The sequence below is a fragment of the Ailuropoda melanoleuca genome, chromosome 14, assembly GCF_002007445.2.
Source record: "Ailuropoda melanoleuca isolate Jingjing chromosome 14, ASM200744v2, whole genome shotgun sequence".
In the NCBI taxonomy this organism is placed as follows: Eukaryota; Metazoa; Chordata; class Mammalia; order Carnivora; family Ursidae; genus Ailuropoda; species Ailuropoda melanoleuca.
The window spans coordinates 7,796,642-7,820,018 of NC_048231.1; the positions used below are offsets into that span (position 1 = coordinate 7,796,642).

The 23,377-nt window shown below is 38.0% G+C and overlaps 1 protein-coding gene across 11 annotated transcripts in view; it reads left to right on the forward strand.

Annotated features, from left to right (window-relative positions):
* The window catches only part of FUT8 (fucosyltransferase 8), a 296,269-nt gene extending 278,919 nt beyond the window's left edge, over window positions 1-17,350 (forward strand). For all 11 annotated transcript variants that reach the window (XM_034643016.1, XM_034643008.1, XM_034643013.1 and 8 more), the window contains 3 exons: window positions 1,125-1,301; window positions 7,786-7,936; window positions 16,349-17,350. In XM_034643016.1, coding sequence (XP_034498907.1) covers window positions 1,125-1,301; window positions 7,786-7,936; window positions 16,349-16,666 — 646 coding nt within the window. In that variant the 3' untranslated portion in view covers window positions 16,667-17,350. The remainder of the gene's footprint in view (window positions 1-1,124; window positions 1,302-7,785; window positions 7,937-16,348) is intronic.
* Window positions 17,351-23,377: the final 6,027 nt, after the last annotated feature.

Here is a 23,377-nt window from a genome sequence, read left to right on the forward strand (position 1 = left end):
CATATGATGGTATTCGCATTTGAACTATAGTCTGGAATGCAAAGGAAAGAATACCTGCAGAGATATCAGATTAACTATAGTGAAAATATACCCTCCCTCCAGATTCAGAATTAAAAGCTGGCCTTCGGCTTGACCTAAGGCCTGCCCATATGCTGTGACCTAAGGGGAAACAAATCTGCCTTTTTCTTTTTCCCACATATGAATAGTGGTTTAGTAATCTGGTGGAGGGGGAGATACAGGAAGGGCAAGTTTAAGGAGAGTTTTAATTTATGAAAATAAACTCTGTCCATTATTTTCATTACAATTACTTTGAAAGCACTAAGAGGGAAGGAGAGTACTGTGGACGTCAGCACATATTCAGTGCAGGGCGATGCAAATCTTTATCCCCAATTTTATAGTTTTAGAGCTTTTTAAAAATAGGACAGATAAGATCAATATCTGCTTGTGTTTGATAGAATGAAAAACAGCAAAAGGAAATTCATTATGCATACAACAAAAGTGCTAGAACGTCTCCATGAACTTAAAATAGTTAAGAATTCTTAAAAGGTTTGCCTGCCTTGATCGTGCTATAGGAAGAATCCATGCAGGTCTGTGTTTTCCTCAGACAACTTTCAATTCTATAAGCTGGCAGTTACAGTAACTATACAGAGTATCATGAAGAAAAAGAAAAGCTGGCATCAAAATGTTGCAAAAATTATATTTAATATTCTGTAATAACAACTGTGAATCTTGGTATCATTTGTTGTCAGAAATCTTAAAAAGTTATACCCAGTTTTTTCTGGAAGGCTGGTTGGTATTTTGTTCCCTATATGGAGTATAACTCTGAAATCATCCATTTATTTTACCATTATTCTTGGATATGCCAATTACTTTACAAGAAAGCATTCTTCAAAAGCTCATTTTCTAGTTCTCCTTGTATTGTCTTAATATGCAAATAATATTTAGAATGTATTTGTTTGAATTTTTTTAATACTTTATTTTTTCTAATGGCAAAATGAAAGAAAAATTGGTTTAAAATGTCTATGATGCCACCATAAATAAGGGTATAAAGTTGAACACCCTAAAAGCATGCAGTGGTCTAGAACATTGTCAGCAGAGTCTGACTTTCTCCTTCTGCCCCTCAGAGTCCATGTCAGACGCACAGACAAGGTGGGAACAGAAGCAGCCTTCCATCCCATCGAGGAATACATGGTGCATGTTGAAGAACATTTTCAGCTACTTGCTCGAAGAATGCACGTGGATAAAAGAAGAGTATATTTGGCCACGGACGACCCTTCTTTATTAAAGGAGGCGAAAACAAAGTGAGTTAGATGAACTAGTGATTCTAGACTGGAATCCTTTTCAGTTAAAAGGAATCCTTAATTCCTATGACTTGTGATTCTTGTTATACTACTACTACTGATTATTGGAAGTTTTTTAAATTCAAACAACTGTGTACTTATGTGACTGTTAATATAATCAAAGCATATTTGAGGTGCCAGCAAGGTGTATACTTCATCCTGAAGTCCCTTCTCTGGGTGTGCAGGCAGCTGCCATCTTGCTGTGTACTCACATGACCTCTTTGTGTGTTTAGAAGAGAGAGAGCAAGCTTTCTGGTGTCTCTTCCTGTAAGGGCGTTAATTCCATCATGAGGGCCCCATTCTCATACGCGTATTTAGTCCTAATCATCTCCCAGAGGCCCCATCTCCAAATACTATCACGTTGGGAGTTACAGCTCAAACATAGGAATTCTAGGGGGACACAAACATTCAGTCCATAATGCGAACCAGCTATCTAAGGCTTCTAGCAATAAAACACACCAGATGCTTATCTTTGTGCTCTCACTATCTTCACTAGCAATTATGGGCAACTGAAACATATATAAAATATAAGTTTTCATCTCATAAAAAATTTCTGGAACTTGGAAATTATATTGAAGAGAAGTAAAGAATCAGAAGATAAGTTTTATATGTGGAGGGATAAGAACTGCTACTATGTATTGAACAGTAACCATCATTCATGGAACATGCCTATATTTCAGGCACTGTGTTAGGTACTGGGGATTCCATGATACGCAAGATACTCTGCTCTCGAGGAATTCCTACTGTAGTGGGAGAACAATTACTCTACAGTATGAGTAGTGCTACTGTAGACTTAATGTAGGGTGTTCTGAAAATACAAGAAGCACACTGATCCTAATTGGGAATTTATCACAGGATCTGGGTGAACCCAGAATTGTCCTTTATTTACTATTAATAAATAAAGGATGTATTAAATGTGGGAAAGTAGGGAATGAACGAGAAGAATATGTAGTCTTAGTTCCGCTCAGACACCATTTACTCCAGAAATCATCCCTGAATCCCTCAGTGTCCCTCCTCTGTGCATTCCCCTGACTTAGTTTTTAGTACTTGCTTACCTCTGCCTCCCTCACTGGATTATAAGCACTTTAGACACAGTTTCTAGCTCTTGTAAGTGCCCAGTAATTATTGAATTATGTTTATCTCAATCCCATCAGTTTGAAAACATTTTATTAACTGTTAATCATTTAAGCTATATGACTATTTAATTAATTTATTTCTTGGTCCATTTCTTATGTCACAAATAGGAGTTGGGAAGAAAAACAAATTTAAAGTGAGGACTGTAATGTGGGTGTTTATCCAAATCACTGGATAATAATTTAAATCCTATTTCTCCCTCCTAAGAATCCAAATTAACCTGATATAAATTGCGTTGTTTTTTTTTTTAAGGCTCCCTCTACCAAGTACTCTCTCTCTCACACTGTCACTCTCTCACACACATACACACACAAAGGACCATGAAATTCATCAGCCAAGTATAAACCAAGTTATATGCTTATAGTTAGGGATTAAATGAACATTTGAGCACAAAACACAATACAAAATCTTCACAGATACTTTTCCAGTTTGATATCCAGACCGACTAGAAAAAAAGTAGAAATAGTTCACCATGCTTCTTCATTTTAAAATACCGGACTGAATTTGTAGCTTGGTTGAAAAAATATTAAAATATTAATTTTATCTACTCTTTTACTTGCTCTTAAAGCATCACAAGCTTTTTTCATGTTTTTCTTGTTTCCCTGATTAGCAAAATGATTCATGCTCATTAAAAAAAATGGAAGTTGGTAAGTATATAGGTAAGGAAAAAATGTTACCCACAGTCCTATTACTTAGTGGCAACAACTACTTCAATGTTGACATATTCCCTTTTGTCGTTGATATAGTTACCTATTTTAGTAGTTGATCGTATTGTATGTAATCGTTTGAATTCTTTTTTACTTTAATACAGCAATGGATCCATTTTCTCAGGTCCCTAAAAAAATAATCATCATAAATGTCCCTTTTAATGACTATCTGTCTCCTGGATGGATGTGCAGTTGCCTGCTTGCTCATTCTCCTAATATTGTGCAGTTAGATTATTTCCAGTTTTTTACTCATAAACAATGCCACGATGTATTCCTAAAGTTACCCACATTATTTCCTTAAGCTAGATTTCTGGACTTGGAAATAATTTAGATAAAAGGATATGAACATCTTACAACTTTGATCCATAGTGCAGCATGATATTTTTACAGCAAGCAACCTTACAGTACAGTTGACAGCAGGAAATAGTACAATTTGAATTTCCTTTTTGCAGTCAGCAGCTAGTAACCCCTCTCCCCATGGTAGTCCAGGAGGCAGTTTTTTTCATATTCTGTTAATAAACGTAGCAGCACCATTTTATGCACTTCCCCCCCTTTTTGGAAGTCCTTTAGTTTTAATTTTCTGAACCATTTTTTTAAAGATTTATTTATTAATTTGAGAGAGAGAGCATGAGCAGGAGGGGCACAGGGAGAGAAAGGGAGAATCTTTTTTTTTTTTTTAAGATTTTTATTTATTTATTTGTCAGAGAGAGAGAGAGCGCACAAGCAGGGGGAGTGGTAGGCAGAGGGAGAAACAGGCTCCCCACTGAGCAGGGAGACCAATGCAGGGCTCAATCCCAGGACCCCCGAGGTCATGACCTGAGCTGAAGGCAGTGGCTTAACCAACTGAGCCACCCAGCCATCCCAAGAGAGAATCTCAAGCAGGCTCTGCACTGCACTGAGATCATGACCTGTACCAAAATCAAGAGTCAGATGCTTAACAGACTGCACCATCAAGGTGCCCCAATTTTTTAATTTATTTATTTATTGTTTGTTTATTTATTTATTTGACAGAGAGAGAACAGCAGGGGGAGCAGCAGAGGGAGAGGGAGAAGCAGGCTCTCTGCTGATCAGGGAGCCCTATCTGGGACTCGGTCCCAGGACCCTGGGATCATGACCCAAGCCAAAGGCAGACGCTTAACCAACTGAGCCACCCAGGCTCCCTCAGGCACCTCAATTTTATTAGTCATTTTGAAAATTTTCTCAGGAACTTAAATGCTGTTTCTCTCCTCCATTATTTTACTTAGATGTTTTTCTACTCGAATCAACTCTGCTTTAGACCTGTCAGGATTAGTTTTGATACCTAAGCAAACCATAAAACCTCTTCTATTGTTTTAGGAGACCAAAAACATGAATTAATGTCTCATCAAGATATATAGTGTCCAGGGTGATTATGAGACTTTCATTCTTCAAGAGGGTGAAGAGCTGAGGAATTAAATGATGTATAGGATTCACACAGGGGAGAATCCGTTTTCTGGGTAGCTTATCTTTTGTCAAGATTAGCTTTATATATGTGGCTTCTTCGTGAAAATGAGCAGTTAATGCTTTGCTGCTTGGTATTACACCTCAGGTTTCTCTAGGTTAAGATGGAGTTCATCCATGAGATTTTGGCACCTGTATCCCACTGACTGGCAGCCATTGCTAATGTAGAGATCTCTCTCATAGGTAATCCACTGTTATTGTGTTTAAATCACAGACTCATTGGCAAAGAAAGAAGGACTGTTGAAGTTGACAATCCAATATGGTAGTCTAAGACGTGGAGATTGGAGATTGGCAACAGAGATGAAACAGGAGAAGAAACAAGTCTTTACAAATCTCCCAGAATAAATATTTACATATTTAGTGTGCTCTTTATCAAAAATGCTGGATGAGCCCTCCTAAAATTAGTTTCGTTTAAATGAATAAAAGCAAGAAAAATGTGCTTAAAAGTTTTTGTAAAGTGTTTGGTTGCCCTGTGAAATGAAGACTCAGCAATAAAGAGTGGTGAATTTTTTCACTAATTTATTGAACTATAATATGCTCGACACAGTTACAGGACGCTAGAAATACAAAGAGAAATAAAATATAATATGTGGCTCCTTATTTCAAGGAATATCAAACTGGTAGGCGTATACATGTAACAAGTTATTGCAGTATAGTGAGATGAATGTCTTGTAGGAGTTGTATACCAGGTACAGTGAAATCATGAAGAGGAGTTATCTCCCTTATTCTGGAGAAAGATTTCAGAAAAGAAGATGTGTTCTTAGTTTATAACTTTAAGTTAGTCCTTTGTGAGTGATGTAAAAATAAATTTTTATAAGGTAGAAGATTAAAAAAAATATTTTTTTTAATCAGGGGCTAATCTCTACAACTTCACAGTAAAAGAATTCCTCTGCTGACATGCCTGTGGGCAAAAGACAGGAAAGAAGCATGTTTGTGTAGAAACACATGCTTATTATTGGAGATGCAAAATCTCCCTTTTTCATTATTTACTCTTTGTTTTTTTTTCCAAATTCAGCATCCTTCATCAAGTAGTCTCAGAAAAGGCCTGAGGAACTTAGGTGTTCTTTTGGTTTGATTCCAGGGAGGGGTCTTTAAGTTAGGAAAGGCATTAATGTTAGTGTCACTTCTCAGTAAAAGAATCACTCTTTTCTTTTCACTGGGCACCCAAACCATGCTGACAGAGTTAGTCTTTATTGAAGGATAAAACCTGTACTGGTGTGTTTTAATGATTCCCTCTGTCCTCTGTCCTCCAGCCTTTTCATATTTAGTTGTTACTTTTTCTGCCCCATGCCTGGGTATGCAGCTTCATAAGAATCACATTAAAAGTCTTTTTGGTTGTTTTCTTTTTAGAACAAATGTGACATTTCCTTTGTCTCCCTGATTTGGGGCTGAGGAGGGCAAAATGTCAAAAATAATGAGGCCAAATGGATCTGAACACTGAATACCAGTCTGAAACAGTGCTCAGAGACTTTGCTGTCACAGTCATTATTAGAGGCAATGAGAAAAAGCTCCTTGGTGGCTGTGAAATGAAGAGAATCTGAAGCAGCTGTTTGGGGATTAGGAAGAAGTCTGAGACATAGCACTCACTTATTCATGTATTTACTCCCACAGCATTGTGCGGGGAACTAGGTGCTGCGAAGGTGAAGAAAAATAAAGTCTAGTCCCAACCTTTGGGGAATACTGTGTGGGAGACAGACATGTAAATGGACTCCTGATGGTTCAGGGTTTACAAATAGGAACTATTGCCCTCTCCACAAATATCTGTTGATCCTCTATTATATTCCAGATTCTCTTCTAGATACTGAGAATAATGCAGTGAACAAAGCAGACGAAATGCCTCTTTGTAGAGCTTACATGCTGGTTAACATGCTGGTTAGGGACGATGGAGGTGGGGAATGGATACAGGCAGTGAGTAACAGTCAATATATATTATGTCCAATGATAATAAAAGTCATGAGGTTAAGCAGGTAAAAAAGATAGAAATTGCTGAAGTTCTCATTAATTAGGCTGTACTTCTGCAGAGATCTAGAGGAAATAAGAAATAAAACCAAGTGGATATCAGCAGAAGAATGTAACAGTCACAGCTAATATGTATTGAGTGTTTACTACATGTCAGATGCTCTTCTAAGCACTTTATATTGCTTCTTTATTATAATTATATAAAGCAGGTACAATTATTATCCCATTTTCATGTAACTCCTTAAGTTTGCAACTTAACTCTGAAGATCTACCTCATGCACTGAGAAAATTTATTCACTCCATACTAGAATATAATTAAACCTCTTAATTCACAGTAGAATCATTTGAACATATGGTAGACTTCTTAAAGATATCCTCTTTTAATCTGTTTAAACACATATCCTATCTCAAGACTATCAAAGTGTTACTTGGTGGACATCTATAAGGAATTTGCTATCATAAATTTATTAGATTGATTTTTCATTACTGTTGGTTAAGACAGTGCTTCGAGGATTGGGGTTAGGGGAGACAGGTCTGAATTATCACAGATTCTAAGTTAAAAATTTAAATGAAATTTAACCACAATATTTATATTCTAAAGGAGAAGTTCAGTGACCAAATGGGAAAGCAGCTTGAGAAACCTCTTAGAGGTCACGCATTACAAAGAAAATAAGGAGCCTTCAACTCTTATGAATTGAGAAAGGACATTTTGATGCATGTATGTGTATATTATGTGACATGCCAGAAACATGTAACATACAGGGCATTACAGAATGTTTTCTACTCCCTGATGGATTCAAAGATGCTTCATCAACTATTACATGCCATAAAGCTCCCCTTACTGTTAGAAAGAGGAACTTTGGGCGCCTGGGTGGCTCAGTTGGTTAAGTGTCTGCCTTTGGCTCAGGTCATGATCCCAGGGTCCTGGGATTGAGTCCCACGTCGGGCTCCCTGCTCAGCCAGGAGCCTGCTTCTCCCTCTGCCTGCCACTTCCCCTGCTCATGCTCTCTCTCTCTTACAAATAAATAAATAAAATCTTAAAAAAAAAAAAAAGAAAGAGAAACTTTGGTCAAAGGAACAGGTCCGCCTCCTGCTGATAAGATACTGCCTCCCTATAGAACACTGTGATTTCAGTGACTATGTACAAATTTATTTCTTTTTTACAGGTACCCCACTTATGAATTTATTAGTGATAACTCTATCTCTTGGTCAGCTGGGCTACACAATCGATACACAGAAAATTCACTTCGGGGTGTGATCCTGGATATACACTTTCTCTCCCAGGCAGACTTCCTAGTGTGTACTTTTTCATCCCAGGTAAGTGATAGTAGGGCGTGTGTAAGTGGCCAGTATTTTTTTAGTCATATTGAGTTCAAGAAGTTCTTGGGGTTTTTTGCTTTTTTTTTTTTTTTTGGTGTGTGTATGTGTGTGTGTTTAATGTTATTATGACTCACGTGCAAATTTCCTAATATTTGGGAATGATCTCTTTTGTGAAAGAATGGGAAGATTCCATATCCCCCCCGCCAAAAAAATATAGGCATTCAGGTATTTAGTTGCTTACAAGCAATTGTTGAATACATCTCCACTGAAGCCAGCTATCGGAGTTGTTTAAAGTACATGGCATGTTCACAGCATTTAACCAAAATAGCAAGTAAGTAAGCTTACTTAATACTTTCTGATTTTGCAGGGGTACCTGGGTGGCTCAGTCAGTTAAGCTTCGACTCTTGGTTTCCACTCAGGTCATGATCTCAGGGTCATGAGATCAAGCCCCAAGTAGGGTTCCCTGCTCAGTGTAGGATCTGCTCAGGATTCTCTCTCCTTCCCCCTGCTGGCACATGTGCTCTTTCTCTCTCTCTCTCTCTCTCAAATAAATAAATAAAATCTTTTTTAAAAAAATACTTTCTGATTTTGCATAGTCAGTATGCAACCAGAATCCATCCACTTCTACACATTGATGCACTGATACTGAGAGGCTTAATTGCCAAGCACTGTGTCTCATTCAATTGCTTTATAGAAAATAAAGTGTAAATGTAATTCTTTTTCAAGTCCTATTACATTTCTACCAAGCAAGAAACTGTACATTAAATTTAAGCAATACCATATTACAATCATTCTTTGAGTTTAATTGTTGCAGATAATTATGTTATGGGCTTGGTGTATTTGTTTTTTTGAGTGGTCCAATCAGCCTTGTATACACAGTGGAATACCAGCATAGAAATATTTATTGTTGGTTTTATCCTGCTCTCATTTATGTGCGTATTATTGGCTAGTTCATTCAACAAGCTGTTAAATGACTATTTGTGCTCAGAATTATATTAGGTGTGGAGAGAATTTCCAGGGAGTTTGAAGATACAGATCTTACCCTGGTCCAGAATCTAGTGAGTAAAATACTCACATGAAATAACTGGAGAGTAATTACCAAGAAATACAGATCATGTAAGATGAATCTTTGCCTAAAAGCTTAGAAGAAGCAGAGAAAAGAAAATGTGAAAAGGAAGACTGCACCATTTTCATGGGCATATACTTCAGAGAGTATAGAGAAATGGACAGTTTTTTATTTTGTGACAATGCACATTGTCACAATGGGAGGGTGATATGATTATTGGAAAGATACCTACCCCAGCAAAGGCTATGCATTTCTTCAATATGAAATAAGAATACAACTTTCTACCCAGAACAGAACTCACATAGCAGCAGTCTTAGAACAGAAAACTTTCTTGGCCTTCAAGTTCCCATGAAGCCATCCACCACTGACGTTTTTTTTTTTCCTAACAGGGATAAGGATCCTCTCATTGAGAAGCCCCTTTTTCTATTCTCATGGTGGGTAGACGGGAGGAGTTATAACTACTTGGTCTCTCTCAACTGTTATTGATAATCTGGCTATATGCCCACCTGATCAACAGGTGCAAATGACTATTAACAACCTCTACACGTTTTTGAATGCTTATCGTTTGAATGAGTGAATCAAGAGTCGTTTTCCCAGATATACCACCTCCTCTGTAGGCCTAGATTTTAGGCCTGTCTATAAAGTCTATTCCTGTAGTCCAGGGTTTCTCAGCCTAGGCACTTTTAGCATTATAGGCAGGTACTTTGTCCTGTGCATTGTAGGATACCCAGCAGCATCCCTGGCCAGTAGCACCCCACCTCAAGTCGTGACAACTGAAAATGTCTTCAGATATTGCCAAATACCCCACAACAGTGGGAAGGACAAAATCACCTTTGTTGAGAATCACTGCTGTAGTCATAAAGCTTGAACATTAAATAAATATATACATGTCTGAACACTTAGCAGCCTTACATGTGGGCAGGCACTGAGGTAAACAGGGATGTACTCTATTTTGCTTTCCTTCTTGAGCCCTCCTTAATAATACCATTAGGCTCATTCTAGAAAGAAAATCCTTTTATTTTTTTTTTCTTTTCAAGGATGTGCTGTAGAATTTTTTATTCTTATAACCTCATGACTCTAATTTTGAGCCAGAAATCAGGACCTCTGTTATTTTATGATAGTAGAAATCTGTCCAAGCTGGAGGGGCATATTGTTCATACTACTTTGTTCTATTTTGTCCGTAATATCAACCTCAGTGTGTTCTCCAGACCTCAGGTTCAGAGAAGACATTCATATGAAGAAGGAGTGGTGCTGAGAGGATTTTTTTGTCTCCAAAGGAATGAGATTTGTGCTTATATATTATATTGTTCCTAAAAACTCCTGATAAGTCAGACAAAGTTCATCTAAAATAACTTTTGTTCATTTGAACCAAAGCAAAACTCACACTAATATCTTGTATCCCAAAATAGACTTGAATACCTCAAAAAATTTTATGTCAGGGTTCAGAATAAAAGTTTAACGGTAAAAATACCTTACGTTTATATGTTGAATAGCAGTTTGCTAAATGTGATCACTGCCATTATCACATATCTTTCTTGATGACTATCAGCTATAGCACTTGAAATTGTGGAATAATTCCACATTCACTAATAAATCTTTGAGCTTGCTTGTATTCCAGCATTTTTTGCAAATATTTTTAGGAAAAAAATGGGTTTAGTACAGTTCAATATTTTTGCACTGTGATTGAAATTGGTTGCTTGATTGTAGAGATTCTCTTGCCATAAACCAGAATTGTAATTGTTTGCCCCAGAAATGTCTCATCATCATCATCACCAGTGGAGTGTGAGAAAAAGTCACTGATAGCATCAAAACGCCAAGCCATTGACTACTAGGCAGAGAACAAGAATGAGGCAACATGGACTCTGGAGTCAGACTGGGTTTAAATCTAACTTTGACCAGTTAGTATCTGGGTGGCATTTGAACAATTTACTTAGCCTATCACTGACCTTTTTTCCCGCACCTATAAAACAGTAGTAGCACCTACTGCGTAGAGTTTTTGTGATGATTAAAAGTTATATGTAAAGCACTGAGAATAATACTTAGCAATGTATTAAATACAATGTTAGCTGCTATTGTTATTTATATAGGGAAAAGTATAGGAATACCTTTGTGTGTTGGAGAGACTCTACGGTATTTATTTGAGCAACCTTTTTTCACATGGCCCCATTTCAGACCACACACTCTCATGTTTTAGGAGCATGAAACATGCTGTTCAAGCACTCTATTACTCTTGCTTGTGGTCATGAATAATGCTTAGGTTCCACTGAATAATCATGTACATTGTACAAGTATAACAATTCTTTGTTAAGAAGAGTAGCCAGAGGGCTCCTGAGTGGCTCAGTCAGTTAGGCATCTGACTCTTGATTTCCACTCACGTCGTGATCTTAGGATCCTGAGATCAAGCCCTATGTTGAGCTTGGAGCACAGCAGGAAGTCTGCTTGAGATTCTTTCTCTCTCCCTCTCCCTCTGCCCCTTCCCCGCCTCACTCTCTCTTGCATGCTCTCTCCCTTACTCTAAAATAAATAAATAAATCCTAAAAAAAAATAAATTAAAAGAAGAAGAAGAGTAGCCAGTAACATTTGGCATTTTAATTTCTCTGTGCCAACATACCTCAACTCTTTTATTTAGCTTATTGAAAGAGATCACCAAATAATATGAATTTTCAGAAATAGAAGCTCTTCGATCCCAAAGAGTGAATGATAAATAATAGTATTTGCTTTAAAAAATGCAAGTAAAATTGTGTATGTGTAGACTTTAGGGAAATTAATCTGCAGACATTCTAATGTATGCCATAGGAATGTTGGGAAATGGGAGAGGACTAAGTATTACATCCGGAAAGATAACAAAAGAATAAAACATTGAGAACCAAATCTCAGGCCAGAATAAAACGTGGACAACCAACTCTCAAAGTTTCCTCCATGATATCATATTCCAAGGGATTATTAGAAAGTGACAAAGAGTTTAAAATCTTCTACATAATGGTTTGACAACCCTGCAGTTTTGTCTCCCGAGTCCAATCGTTTGAGGACTATTACACTATATGACAATAATGAGAAAGAGTTTATCTGTTGACCATGAGCTGTTGTAGGCAATACTTGAAGAATGAAATGCCACACTGGAAGAAAGAATGCAAGACTTGATTGATGTTTGAGAAACTGCAGGCACAAATATCATGGGACCTTAATCAGGATTCCTCATCACGTTTTGGACCCATCCCCCTCAGTCTCAGGGCTTCTAATCTTTCTTGGTTTTATATCCATAAGTGAGATCTGGGAATTCTCTCTCCTTAAATGAAAAGTTTTTTTAAGCCAATAATATGACTTTACTCTCTAATTTTGATACTATTGTTGCTGTTAGTTTTCTGAATCCCTTCATCAGAGCTGTTTGTCAAAGCCAAGTTTGTCCTAGAAGCCTCATAAATTGAAGAGAACAATCCTCAGGATTTAATCTGAAAATTAGAGGCAATATTAACATTTTCCAAGAACATCATGTATGTTTTGAAAGCTCTGCAATCACATTCCAAACTATTCTACCAAGTACTCTAATCTTGTTCTCTGTTACTGGAAGTTGCCTATACCCAAAGCATCTACTTTGTCACTTATTTTCCTATTTAACAAAACCATCTTAAATATGAAACACAGAAATTATAGTTGGTGAAATAGCAGTGGTTATTCAGTTGTACTCAGTTGCAGATGGGCAAAATATCAGAAAGGTTTGTTTGTTTGTTTGTTTTTAAAAAAAACTATTTATCAGGCTCTGTAATCAGTTTTTATTACTCTGGAATCTGATTTACAGAAATTGTTGTAAATGCTCACTTTAAAGGCTTTGGGTAATCAGCATTTTTTAAGGAGCGATTAACATTGTTCAGTAGTTTTAACCATTAAATCACAATAGGACAAAATTACTTTTTTTCCCTTGTGACACTTTCCCTTTTCACACTTAATAGAACATTCTCAAGCCACTCTCTGTTGTCCAGTTCCAAATCCACACACAACATATCTGGCCTCCTTAGCCTTTGAATAAGACTTTGGAAAGCCCAAAGGGAAAAATCATATACTACATTCATTTTATTCTAGACAGAAGACTCTGGATAGGAATTTCCATTGAGGGAAGGCCCATGAAACAACAGTGGATATACTGTTCTCTTGCTGAATAGCAGAACAAAGTAGTTTACAGGAAAAGTGCATACGTCTCTCAGCATCACCCAGGGAGACAAGAACCTACTTCCAACTTCTCACACTAGGAGATCCTCCTGGCCCTATCTATTTTCACAGAAAAACAAGATTCCATCTGCTCTGAGAAGGCTTTGGAGGCTCATATAAACTGAGGTGGTTGCTTCTCAGGGATAAAATTCAAGTTAATGGACCTTCCTCTCCTTTTTAATTTTTTTTATACAGTTGCATCTGTGTCTTATCCTTTGGCAACATTTTTGCTCTTACCCATTACTGTGTGCTTAGTGGTGTTCTAAATGATATATTGACATGAAATAAATGAAAAAAACTTACTGCATATAGCCAGCCACTGCTTTCAAACCAAAGGGTTTGCCTCTCTTAGTCCTGCTACCTGTCCAGTATCAAACTGAGTATTGATAGCAGCTGAAAGCCTTCATTTACCTGCCACACAATTTGGATTAATAAAGCCCAAGGTAATTAAATACAAACATTAACACTATAGTCATCTTTCTAGCCCTTTGCAGTAAATTGCCCCATGGCACATACAGAGAAATCTTTTAACTACTAAGAATGTTATATGTGGATCTTAGGGATTAAATATCACTCATGGACCTGCATTTCCACTGCTAGGCTAGTATCATGCATGAAGCAGTATTCATTCAACAGGTACTTTCTGAACACCTACTATGTGACAGGCACAGTACTAGGTACTTATCCTAAGACAGTTTAGTGTATGGTGGAGAGCCAGAAAGAAGTCTAATTGTAGCTCTACCATTTACTAGCTCCTTCCCCTACTCCCACTTTTTTTTTTTATTTACTTAATCTTTCTGGGGCTTGTTTCTTCAGCTGTAAAATATGGATAAAAACAGGAACCACCTCATAGGGTTACCATTATTACCAGAAGGATAAAGGCCTTGTATCAGCCCACCTCAGTGTCTGAAATTTCTACCATTCATTTTTCTTTGGCTTAAGAAAACACATATCCACAGACTAATACTTTATGGATACCAAAATATAAACTGATTATTAGGATTATCCTCCAAAAGAAAGGAAGTCCCTAAGGATGTGGAACTGAAGGCAATGTTTTTATGAGGGTGAGACATTAATAGTGGAGAGGAGGAAATACACCAGGGCTCATTGCCACAATGTGGTCATCCCACGGGCAATGCAAGTTCCTGCATTCCTGGCTAGAGATAACTGAAGAGTGGGTGAAGGGGCCCTGAAAAAAAAACCTGTCAAGTTTGCTCCATGCTTGCCTTGGCCTTAAGTTTTATCTTTCTGGTGTTACAATCCAAATATGGAGACCAGGATCTACAAGAGAAAATATGCTTAGGAGTTAACGAGCATACACAAACTGCCTAGGTTCAAAACCAGAATCTACCACTTAATAATAGTGTAACCTTGGGCAAATTCCTTAACTGACCTTCGGCATCTGTAAAATGAGCATCACAGAATTTTATGGGGCTACTTAGAGGATTAAATTCAATAATATCTAAAGACAATGTCTGACAGCAAAAACTCCCAGGAAACTAGCCTCTATCGTTGTCACTATACTTTGCTATTATTGGAGCTGCTTTGTTTTAATTATTTAGTTTCTTCCTTTCCAGAGTCTCCACTTGATTTTGCTTGTCCCCTATGAGCCTTTGGCTGACTTTGGAGTTCCCATTCCAAAACTTTTGACCCTCATTTTGTGACAGTCTCAGTATTCTACCAGTGATCTCAATTATACCATAACATCCCCACATCCCCAATGTAAAATTAGTTTGTTGATGGAGTAGCAGATTTGCAAAGGAAGTGGTTTTCTTCGTTCTGTGACTAGTTGAAACTCTAGCACCAGAATTTGGGCCAATCACTTGCTCTCCTTGTATTTTAGTCCATATTTGCAAAATTTAAAATATTTTCTAAACTTAGTTTCATAGCATTTGCATTCCTACAGTTCCTGAAATTTAGGTTCTTTAAGAAGTTAAGGTGATGCTTAACCTAGTCAGATTTCCTTTGCTCATAATAGTTAAGGATGAGTGTCTCCATTTAGTTTTTGATCTCATAAATACCAGAAGTTTAGAGGACTGCTGGATAATCCTGATTTTGTTCCACTGAGCAGGTTAAAAATTACTGTTAGTAGGAACATTTTAAATAAATGGAAAAGTACTGACGTAGTGACAATAAAGCTTCATTAATTGAGACAACCACAACAGGAGATTTGGGAAAATTTGACTTGAGTTCTCTGTTCACAATGATTTATAATGGAAGAATTTTCTAAGCAAAATGTCTTCTATCTTCATCTATTCTTAGAAGAGTTCCTGAAACCCATTTACTCTATAAAGAGTGTATTTATTAATTGCTTAAAATGTTATACCCCCCATGAAAGTAGTTATAGTTTAACTTTATCACCAAGCAGCAGGCTCAATGTACAAAGTGCATATTGTGGAATTTCAGCAGCCATCCAGTGGGCATAGTAGGTATTCTTTGGACAGAGGAATCTTTTAAGTAGCCTTAAATGCATTAGATAGGTGGATCTTCACCAAAGGCTAGTCCATCTTATTTTAGTTCTAGAATGCTAATATCTACTCAGGGCTCTTAGAACTCTTTAGAACAGAAATGACATATATTTTAGCTCACTTGCTGATGCCATTTGATTGTCAGTAATTACATGAATTTCTATTGAGAAGAGTTCTGAGATCAAGCCCAACCTGGCAGAAAAGAGTATGTGATTGACTGAGACTGAAGGAGGGGAAGGGAGTAGCAGCATTTGTGTAAAGTATTTATAATCCTAATGCTCAGCCTTAAATTCTTCAAGGGCACAAACGATGTCTTACTCGTTTTTCTATCGCCAGTACTGAACATGAGGTATACTATCTGACTCTCAATAAATGTTCATTAAAGCTAACTGATTCATATTCTTAAAGTACTTTGCATTATGTATATTTTTTTTTCTCCCAGAGACTTTAGTTGTAGTAATCTTTTAGGTTTAAAAAAAAAATACAATTGTGCACAAAGATGAAGAATGACCATATCTGAGAGCAACTGGACTGAAACCCTGTGACTAGAATCTACTACTTCTCATCTTCTCATCCTAGTCCTGGTCTAGTCCTAGTCTGTTTGGGCAAGGGCCTTCAGATTGCTATCAAGGAGATTTTATGTATACTTTTTTTTTTCCATTCTTTCCCAAGGTCTGTCGAGTTGCTTATGAAATCATGCAAACACTTCATCCTGATGCTTCTGCAAACTTCCATTCTTTGGATGACATCTACTATTTTGGGGGCCAAAATGCCCACAACCAGATTGCCATTTACCCTCACCAACCTCGAACTGCAGATGAAATCCCCATGGAACCTGGAGATATCATTGGTGTGGCTGGAAATCATTGGGATGGCTATTCTAAAGGTGTCAACAGGAAACTGGGAAGGACGGGCCTATATCCCTCCTACAAAGTCCGAGAGAAGATAGAAACGGTCAAGTACCCCACATATCCTGAGGCTGAGAAATAAAGCTTCGATGGAAGAGAAGGACAACTAAACTCAGTTCAAATCATTTGAGCCAAACAGTAGATGAAGAAGGCCCTGACCTTACAACACATGGTGAAATGAGTAGACAACTTCAAGCACCAGGAGCAACTGGAAATGACAGATGCTTCACTGGTGGAATTACTCTTTAATGAGGGCTACAAACGCCCTTAAACTCATGCACAGTCCAATAATGTACTCACATATAACATACAAACAGGTTGTTTTCTACTGTGCCCCTTCTTTCAAGATTATGTCCCCATGACAGAAACACTGCCACATTGTGTAATTTAAGTGACACAGACATTTTGTGTGAGACTTCAAATATGGTGCCTATATCTGAGAGACCTACGTGACCTAATGAGAAGACCCGAATAGCTCCCTACTGTGGGGAGGTTGATTCTTAGCCAGTGGTGCTATTGTAACCACTGAATTCACTCCAATCAGCAAATTCAGAATGAGAATGGATGTTTTTGTCTGGAATTTTTTTTTTTAAGTAATTGCATCAGTTCATCCACTTCATCATTAATAAGTGAAGGATACATCAGAAAATAAAATATTCACACTCCATTAGGAACTTTTGTAAAACAATGCCATGAACGGATCTTTAGTACTCAATGTTTCTGGACATTCTCTTTGATAACAAAAAATAAATTTTAAAAAGAGGAATTTTGTAAAGTTTCTAGAATTTTCTATCATTGGATGATGTGGTGGTCAGCTTTATAGTAGAAAATCTATGATAAAAAGAGGAGTTTTCTAGTTTTTCGGCTTAATTTTTTTTCTGTTTCTGATTGAGTGACTACTCAGTTCTTAGGTCAAAGAGTCATATGTCCTTTTTAACATTGAAAACTGAATTTAGTTGATACACATTACAGAGTGTGAAGAATACTCTCCGAGCACTTTTATTTTCTTATTTGGGGCACTTATTTTTTTACTTGAATTAAATAATCACACTTCTTGTCCCAGAGAAACTGTCACCTCCATTTCCAAAACGAACAATTTCAGGCTTGTTGGTAACCTTTCTTGTTGTGGCTATTGTCACTTTTTGTGAGTTGAGTCCTATTGTTCTATCCAGGAACCAACATGTGCCCTTATCATGTCTTGTTTTTGAGAGCACCAGGAACCTTTGGGGTTGAGAAACTGGCTCTGTTTCTCAAGTACATATCTCACAGTATGTAGTATTTGCTGAATAAAGGAGAGTGGAATCAGTGTGAGACCCAAGATGGACTTGGGATTATCTCTTCCAAATACTTCTTTTAGTAATTCCATGAGAAAATCACTTCAGAAGATAAGACTTAGATGCCTTCTGTGCTTTCTCTCTGAACATCACTTTTCTCCTTGTAGAAACATTTCCTATTTTCAGTAGCCTGCCTCCTTTAGATGCATGGAAGAATATTTCATAGCATGTATTCTACCTTCTGAAAGAAGAATTTGATCCATTAAAAACCAGTAGCAGGCCTGGTGTTGAATACCAAGAATGCCAAACAGAAAAGCTGTCTTTCACATCCTCACTAAATGAAAATACCTATATGTAAAATCTCTCCACCAAACTTCCCTAAATTCTTTCCACCTCTCTGGTCAAGTCTCCTGAAGAGCAAAAACTAATTACCTATAGTGTCAGCAAACAACTTTCAATTTAGTTTTAGTACAAATAAAAATCTCCCACTGAGCAGAGGTACTTTTGAATATGAGTTTTTTTTCTTTTTCTCCATTTTTTTTCTTTTTTTTTTTCCTAAAGTAGACTCCACGCCCAACGTGGAGCTTAAACTCACGACCCTGAGATTAAGGGTCACAGTTTCTACTGACTGAGCCAGCCAGGTGCCCCTGAATATGAGTTATTTCCTAATTCCCATCTCACTTGTCATCAGGACATCAGTAACCATGGGTTACTGTTGATACTATATATTCCTCTGCTTGTAATTTCTCTGCTGAGATTTCCTGTTTTTATTCATTACAAGCATTTTACTTTATAGAACATAGCTATAACTACTTTAAAATTCTTTTCTGCTAAATCCAACATCTGAATCATCTCAGAGTTGGTCTCCATTGTTTATCTTTTCTCTAGAGAAAGAGTTGTATTTTTCAGGTTCTTCAAATACTGAGTAATTTTAGATTGTTTACAACTCAATGTTGTAAAGGTTTGTGTTGTGGATTCTGTTATATTCCTCTGAACAGAGTGCTGATTTTTTTGTTTGTGTTAGCAGGCATTTTAGCTTCATTGGACTCAAGCTGTCAATTTTGGGCAGCAGCTCAAATCTCAGTTCAGTTCTTCTATCTTTAGCTGGAGTCTGCAGTGCACATGTGTGTTCAGGGGCCCGCCAGAGATTTGCATAGAGTTCATACATAGAATTTGTATGAACTCTTTTTTCTTTGGTTCTTTTCTTCTGAGATTTCCCCCCTCACTTTCTAGCAGCTGTAGTTGCTCTGATTCTGTGGTTTCCTCTGATTCTTCCAACTGCAGTTTTCAGTCAGCCTAGAAGCCATAAAAATGGGAACTCACCTTGTGCCATTTCCTTCTTTTAAGTTTCGACCTGTCTCCAGAGTTTGCCTGCTTTTTTGTTCATTCTCCAATGCCTTGGGGTCATTTTTTTTGTATTTTGTCAAGTTTATAGTTGTTCTCCTTTGGAAGATCTGTTCAGTAGGTGCTTAACTTCCACCATACCAGAAGTGAAACTCTGAGGCAGAGGCGTAAGATGAAGAAGCAAGGTGTGGGAGGAAGGAACATAGTCTTATGACAATCTGTTTAGACTCTAGCCTTAATAGCTAAGCAGCCAATAGCTTCAGGCAGGAGGGAAGAAGAACTAACCAAATTATTAAACCTGCAGGTGTGAAGGGCTAATGAAAACTGCTTGCCACATCTTCCTGAAAAGCTTTTCTGAGCTACTTTTTTGCAAATCATGTACACGATGTTGATTCCTCTTTTACACATTGCCTTGTGGGGAGGGCTGACGTTTCCTCACCACTGGTGTACTTTCTCCATAAAGACATGGTACTTAAAAACTGCATGATTTTGAATTGAGTGACAGTGCTGGATTAGGAAGGTTTGGGTCTTTTCCTTGTTTTAAGAAGACCCATTTCTGAAGGAGTCTTACCTAGAACCAAATTATTAGCCTGGGCTGATTGAATATAGGCCCCAAAATCTGCATATGAATGACTGAGGGGTTATAAAAGGTCTTACCAAGGCTCTCCTGGTCCTACTACTGAAGTCTGAGTTGGTACTGAGCTGGCACTTCATGCCTGCTGTGAAAGGGCTTCCAGCCCTAATCCAGGGTTTCTTGGTGTCCCAAGGGAGGGAGAGACTAGATGCTTCCCTCTCTTGAGCTTTAGTTTTTCCTATTGTATAGAGCCTAGCCTGTCTCCCGGGTTTCCTCTTAAATCAAGAACACAAACTGAGCTTCTGAGAGGGTTGAGTGTTAAAAGAGAAAAAGCACATTCAAAAACAATCTCATGAAATATTGTTATATTTAGTTCTGAGAGATTATAATTACTGAATATTCAATAAGCAGGAAAAGTATTAGTTTAAATGGTGCACTAGAAAAATCTATGCCTCAATAAAAAACCTCTCTTAGTTGAGGGACAACAGGCAAGTCCTCTTTGACCATAGCCAACTGCCTGATACTTCATTTGTGCTCCCAGGAAGGCTGTGCAATAGCCAGGATCGATAGGCCTGTATAGAACAGGTGCGTGGCTTGGGAACTAATGAATTTGGGGTCTTTGTTATGACACCCAAATATATGCCAGATACAGACTCTAGGGAATTTTTTAATGCATTGTCCACAGGGAAGAATAAAGGAGAGTTTGCCTCTGTTCTTATTGGTTACTAGCAGCATTCTCCCTCATGGAAACACGGAGGAACTAGTCCAGGATCCTTGGCAGGGCAGAGGGAAGCCTTGGTAAGTTCTTGGCCTTGGCTGTCTTTATGCGTGTTTGATCCTTGCCCTTTGACAGTGGATTCATTTTTGGTTCTTTACGCAAGTCAGAATTTCTGACTCTGGGTGCCTACTCAGCTATTCAGCCTTGCCACCTCCAATCCAGTTTGATTTCCACCTGCTTTCTCCTTGTCCTTAAATTAAACAATCTTGATTTTTGCTTCCTACTACCTTTGCAGGGAATGATCTCATGTGTTTCTCTTGTTACTGTGCCATTCCTTATATAGTTCCTATGCTAATTACTTACACTATAGTTTTGTCATTGCCATCGCCAAGATGGAACCAAATATTCCCCTGGACAGTTTTCGGTAAGATATTCCTGGACCTGAGGTATAATGAAGCTATGATACTGTGTATTTGTGTCTATTTAAGCTAAAGATTTCAAATCTTTTCATAAATCAATGTTACTACACTGAAGTGGAACATGGCCAGGACATCCTTTGTGTAACACTGTCCATCTGGACAGAGCCTGCACTTTTTTAAAAGCAATGTATCAAAGGCCATGGCCATAATCATTGGGCATTTGGGAAGAGAGCCAGGAAGAGAGTTCCGAGCTTCTGCTGACCTGTCATCTGTAAGTGTTCTCTATGACCTCTCCTCCAGCATCAGTGTCCCACAGAGGCTCTTGTTCCCTAACTGCCTATGTGGGTAGAGAAAAGGCCATTAACAAAGTAAAAAGCAGTATGTTTGTTCATAACCCAGCTGCATATGTGAGCATCTGTGGAGGCTGGGAATGTGCAGTGCTTTGTACAGAAAGCACAAATAGTTTAGACTGTGGGTGTGGTCAGCAGCCTGAGGAATGCTGGGACTTTGAGTTTCTGGCTGGTCTTAATGTCCCTTCTGGATTGCAGCCCCTGAGAATTTCTGGCCCAACAAAACAAGTGGAGCAAAGGCAAAAGTTGTCAGTTTTCTTTCTTTGTCATAGTGCCTGCAAGCAGGTAGTGTACGTGTACCTCAGATCCTCTAGGGGAAAGAGCAACAGTACTGTTGACCCTTGAACGGTGTAGGTTCACTTACGTGCGGGGTTTTTTTGATAAATACAGTACAGTATTATAAATGTATTTTCTCTTCATTATGATTTTCTTAATATCATCTTTTCTTCAGCTTACTGTAAGAATACAGTATATAATACATACAACATACAAAATATATGTTAATTGTTTATGTTATTGGTAAGGCCCCTGGTCAAGTAGGCTATTAGTAGTTAGGTTTGGGAGGAGTCAAAATTATACATGGATTTTCAACTGCGTGGGGGGGTCAGTGCCCCAACCCCCACATTGTTCAAGGGTCACCTGTACTCACTGAAGATCACTGAACTGGAATTCAGAACACCTAGCCTTGTGATTTTGACTCTGCTATTCAATGTGAGCAGGTCAGATAGTTTTTCAGTGCTCCATTTTCTTCATCTGTGGAATGAATTGCTTGGTTTTAATCAGGTTCTTAAAAGTGTTTATTGTCTGGTTGGGTTCCACATGTCTAAAGAAGGTAGCTACCACTCAGCTCAGCTGACCATTGTCCCAAGGACAGAATAAGGCCAGATCTTTGTTTTTCAAGTCCAGCAAAATCTATTTGTTATGCACTATCTTCAAATTTTTAAATACTAACAGCTAATTCAAAAAATACATAAAGCATTAAGGGGAGCAAATAAGACTTCTGTAGCTACTTTTGGCCCATGGCCCATTAGTTTACAATCTCTAGATCTAGAAGGTTCTTTCCTTACTGCGAATTCTGTCTCTGGAAAGGATTGGTAATATGGGTAACAGATGTATAATGCTTTCAGGTTCAGTTGCCACACATGTCCCAATTCTTTGGAAATGCCTTCTTGGTTGGCTCTTATCCAGGGCTCAGAAGTAACTTAGTATGCTGAAGGACAGCTGTGCTGTGATAGCTCATACCCTGGGCCCCTCTCAGTCTTGAACTTAAGGATCGAAAGTGGCTCTATTTCAACTGCCTTGACCACCAATCTTGATTTCCTACACTAAGGCTTACAGACGGCCTATGACTCATGAGGCCACAAACTGAGGTGCCACCTTAGGGAGTTCCTGTTATTTTTCTCCATTATACCCAAATACTAAGGTACCAGAGTACGCTTCAAGTCTCTGGTCCTCAGTGTAGAGAGAGATACTAGGGCTCTTGGTAGGCTTTAAGGAGACATGGTCAACTAGGAGATACCGAATGGTTGAAGATGAGCTGTTATTTCTGTTTCTAAAAATGAGAAGATAGATTACCAACATAGATGGATACATTTAACAAGTCGTGAATGAGGTTTCGGACTAGATTCTTAAAAAGTTAACAGTGATAACTGCAGAAGAACCGGAGATAACAGACCAATCTTATTTCTTGTTTTCATACAGCTTTACAGTAATAAGAGTGGTAATGACAGCACTTATTGAGCACTTTCTATGTACATGGGGTTTTTCTAAGTACTTTACTGGGTTAGCATAATCACCATCATCATAAGGTGGGTACTATCATTACCTTTTGTTTATTGACTAGAAAACTGAAGCACAGAAGTCTTAGGTAATTTGCCCACGATGATAAAGTTAGAGGGCAGTACAGCCAAGATTCAAATGTAGACTGTCTGGCTTTTAACCACGGCAAGGAATACTGTGTCTGTGCCATCCTAAGATTTCAGCACGGCATCAGGCGTTTAACTGTAGGCAGGATAGAACAGCTGAGCCTGCATGAGCATAAGCAGTTGTATTAAGAATTAGCTGTGCTTATTCAGAAGGTCTGGTTAATTCACGTCTCTGCTGGTTTGCCATAG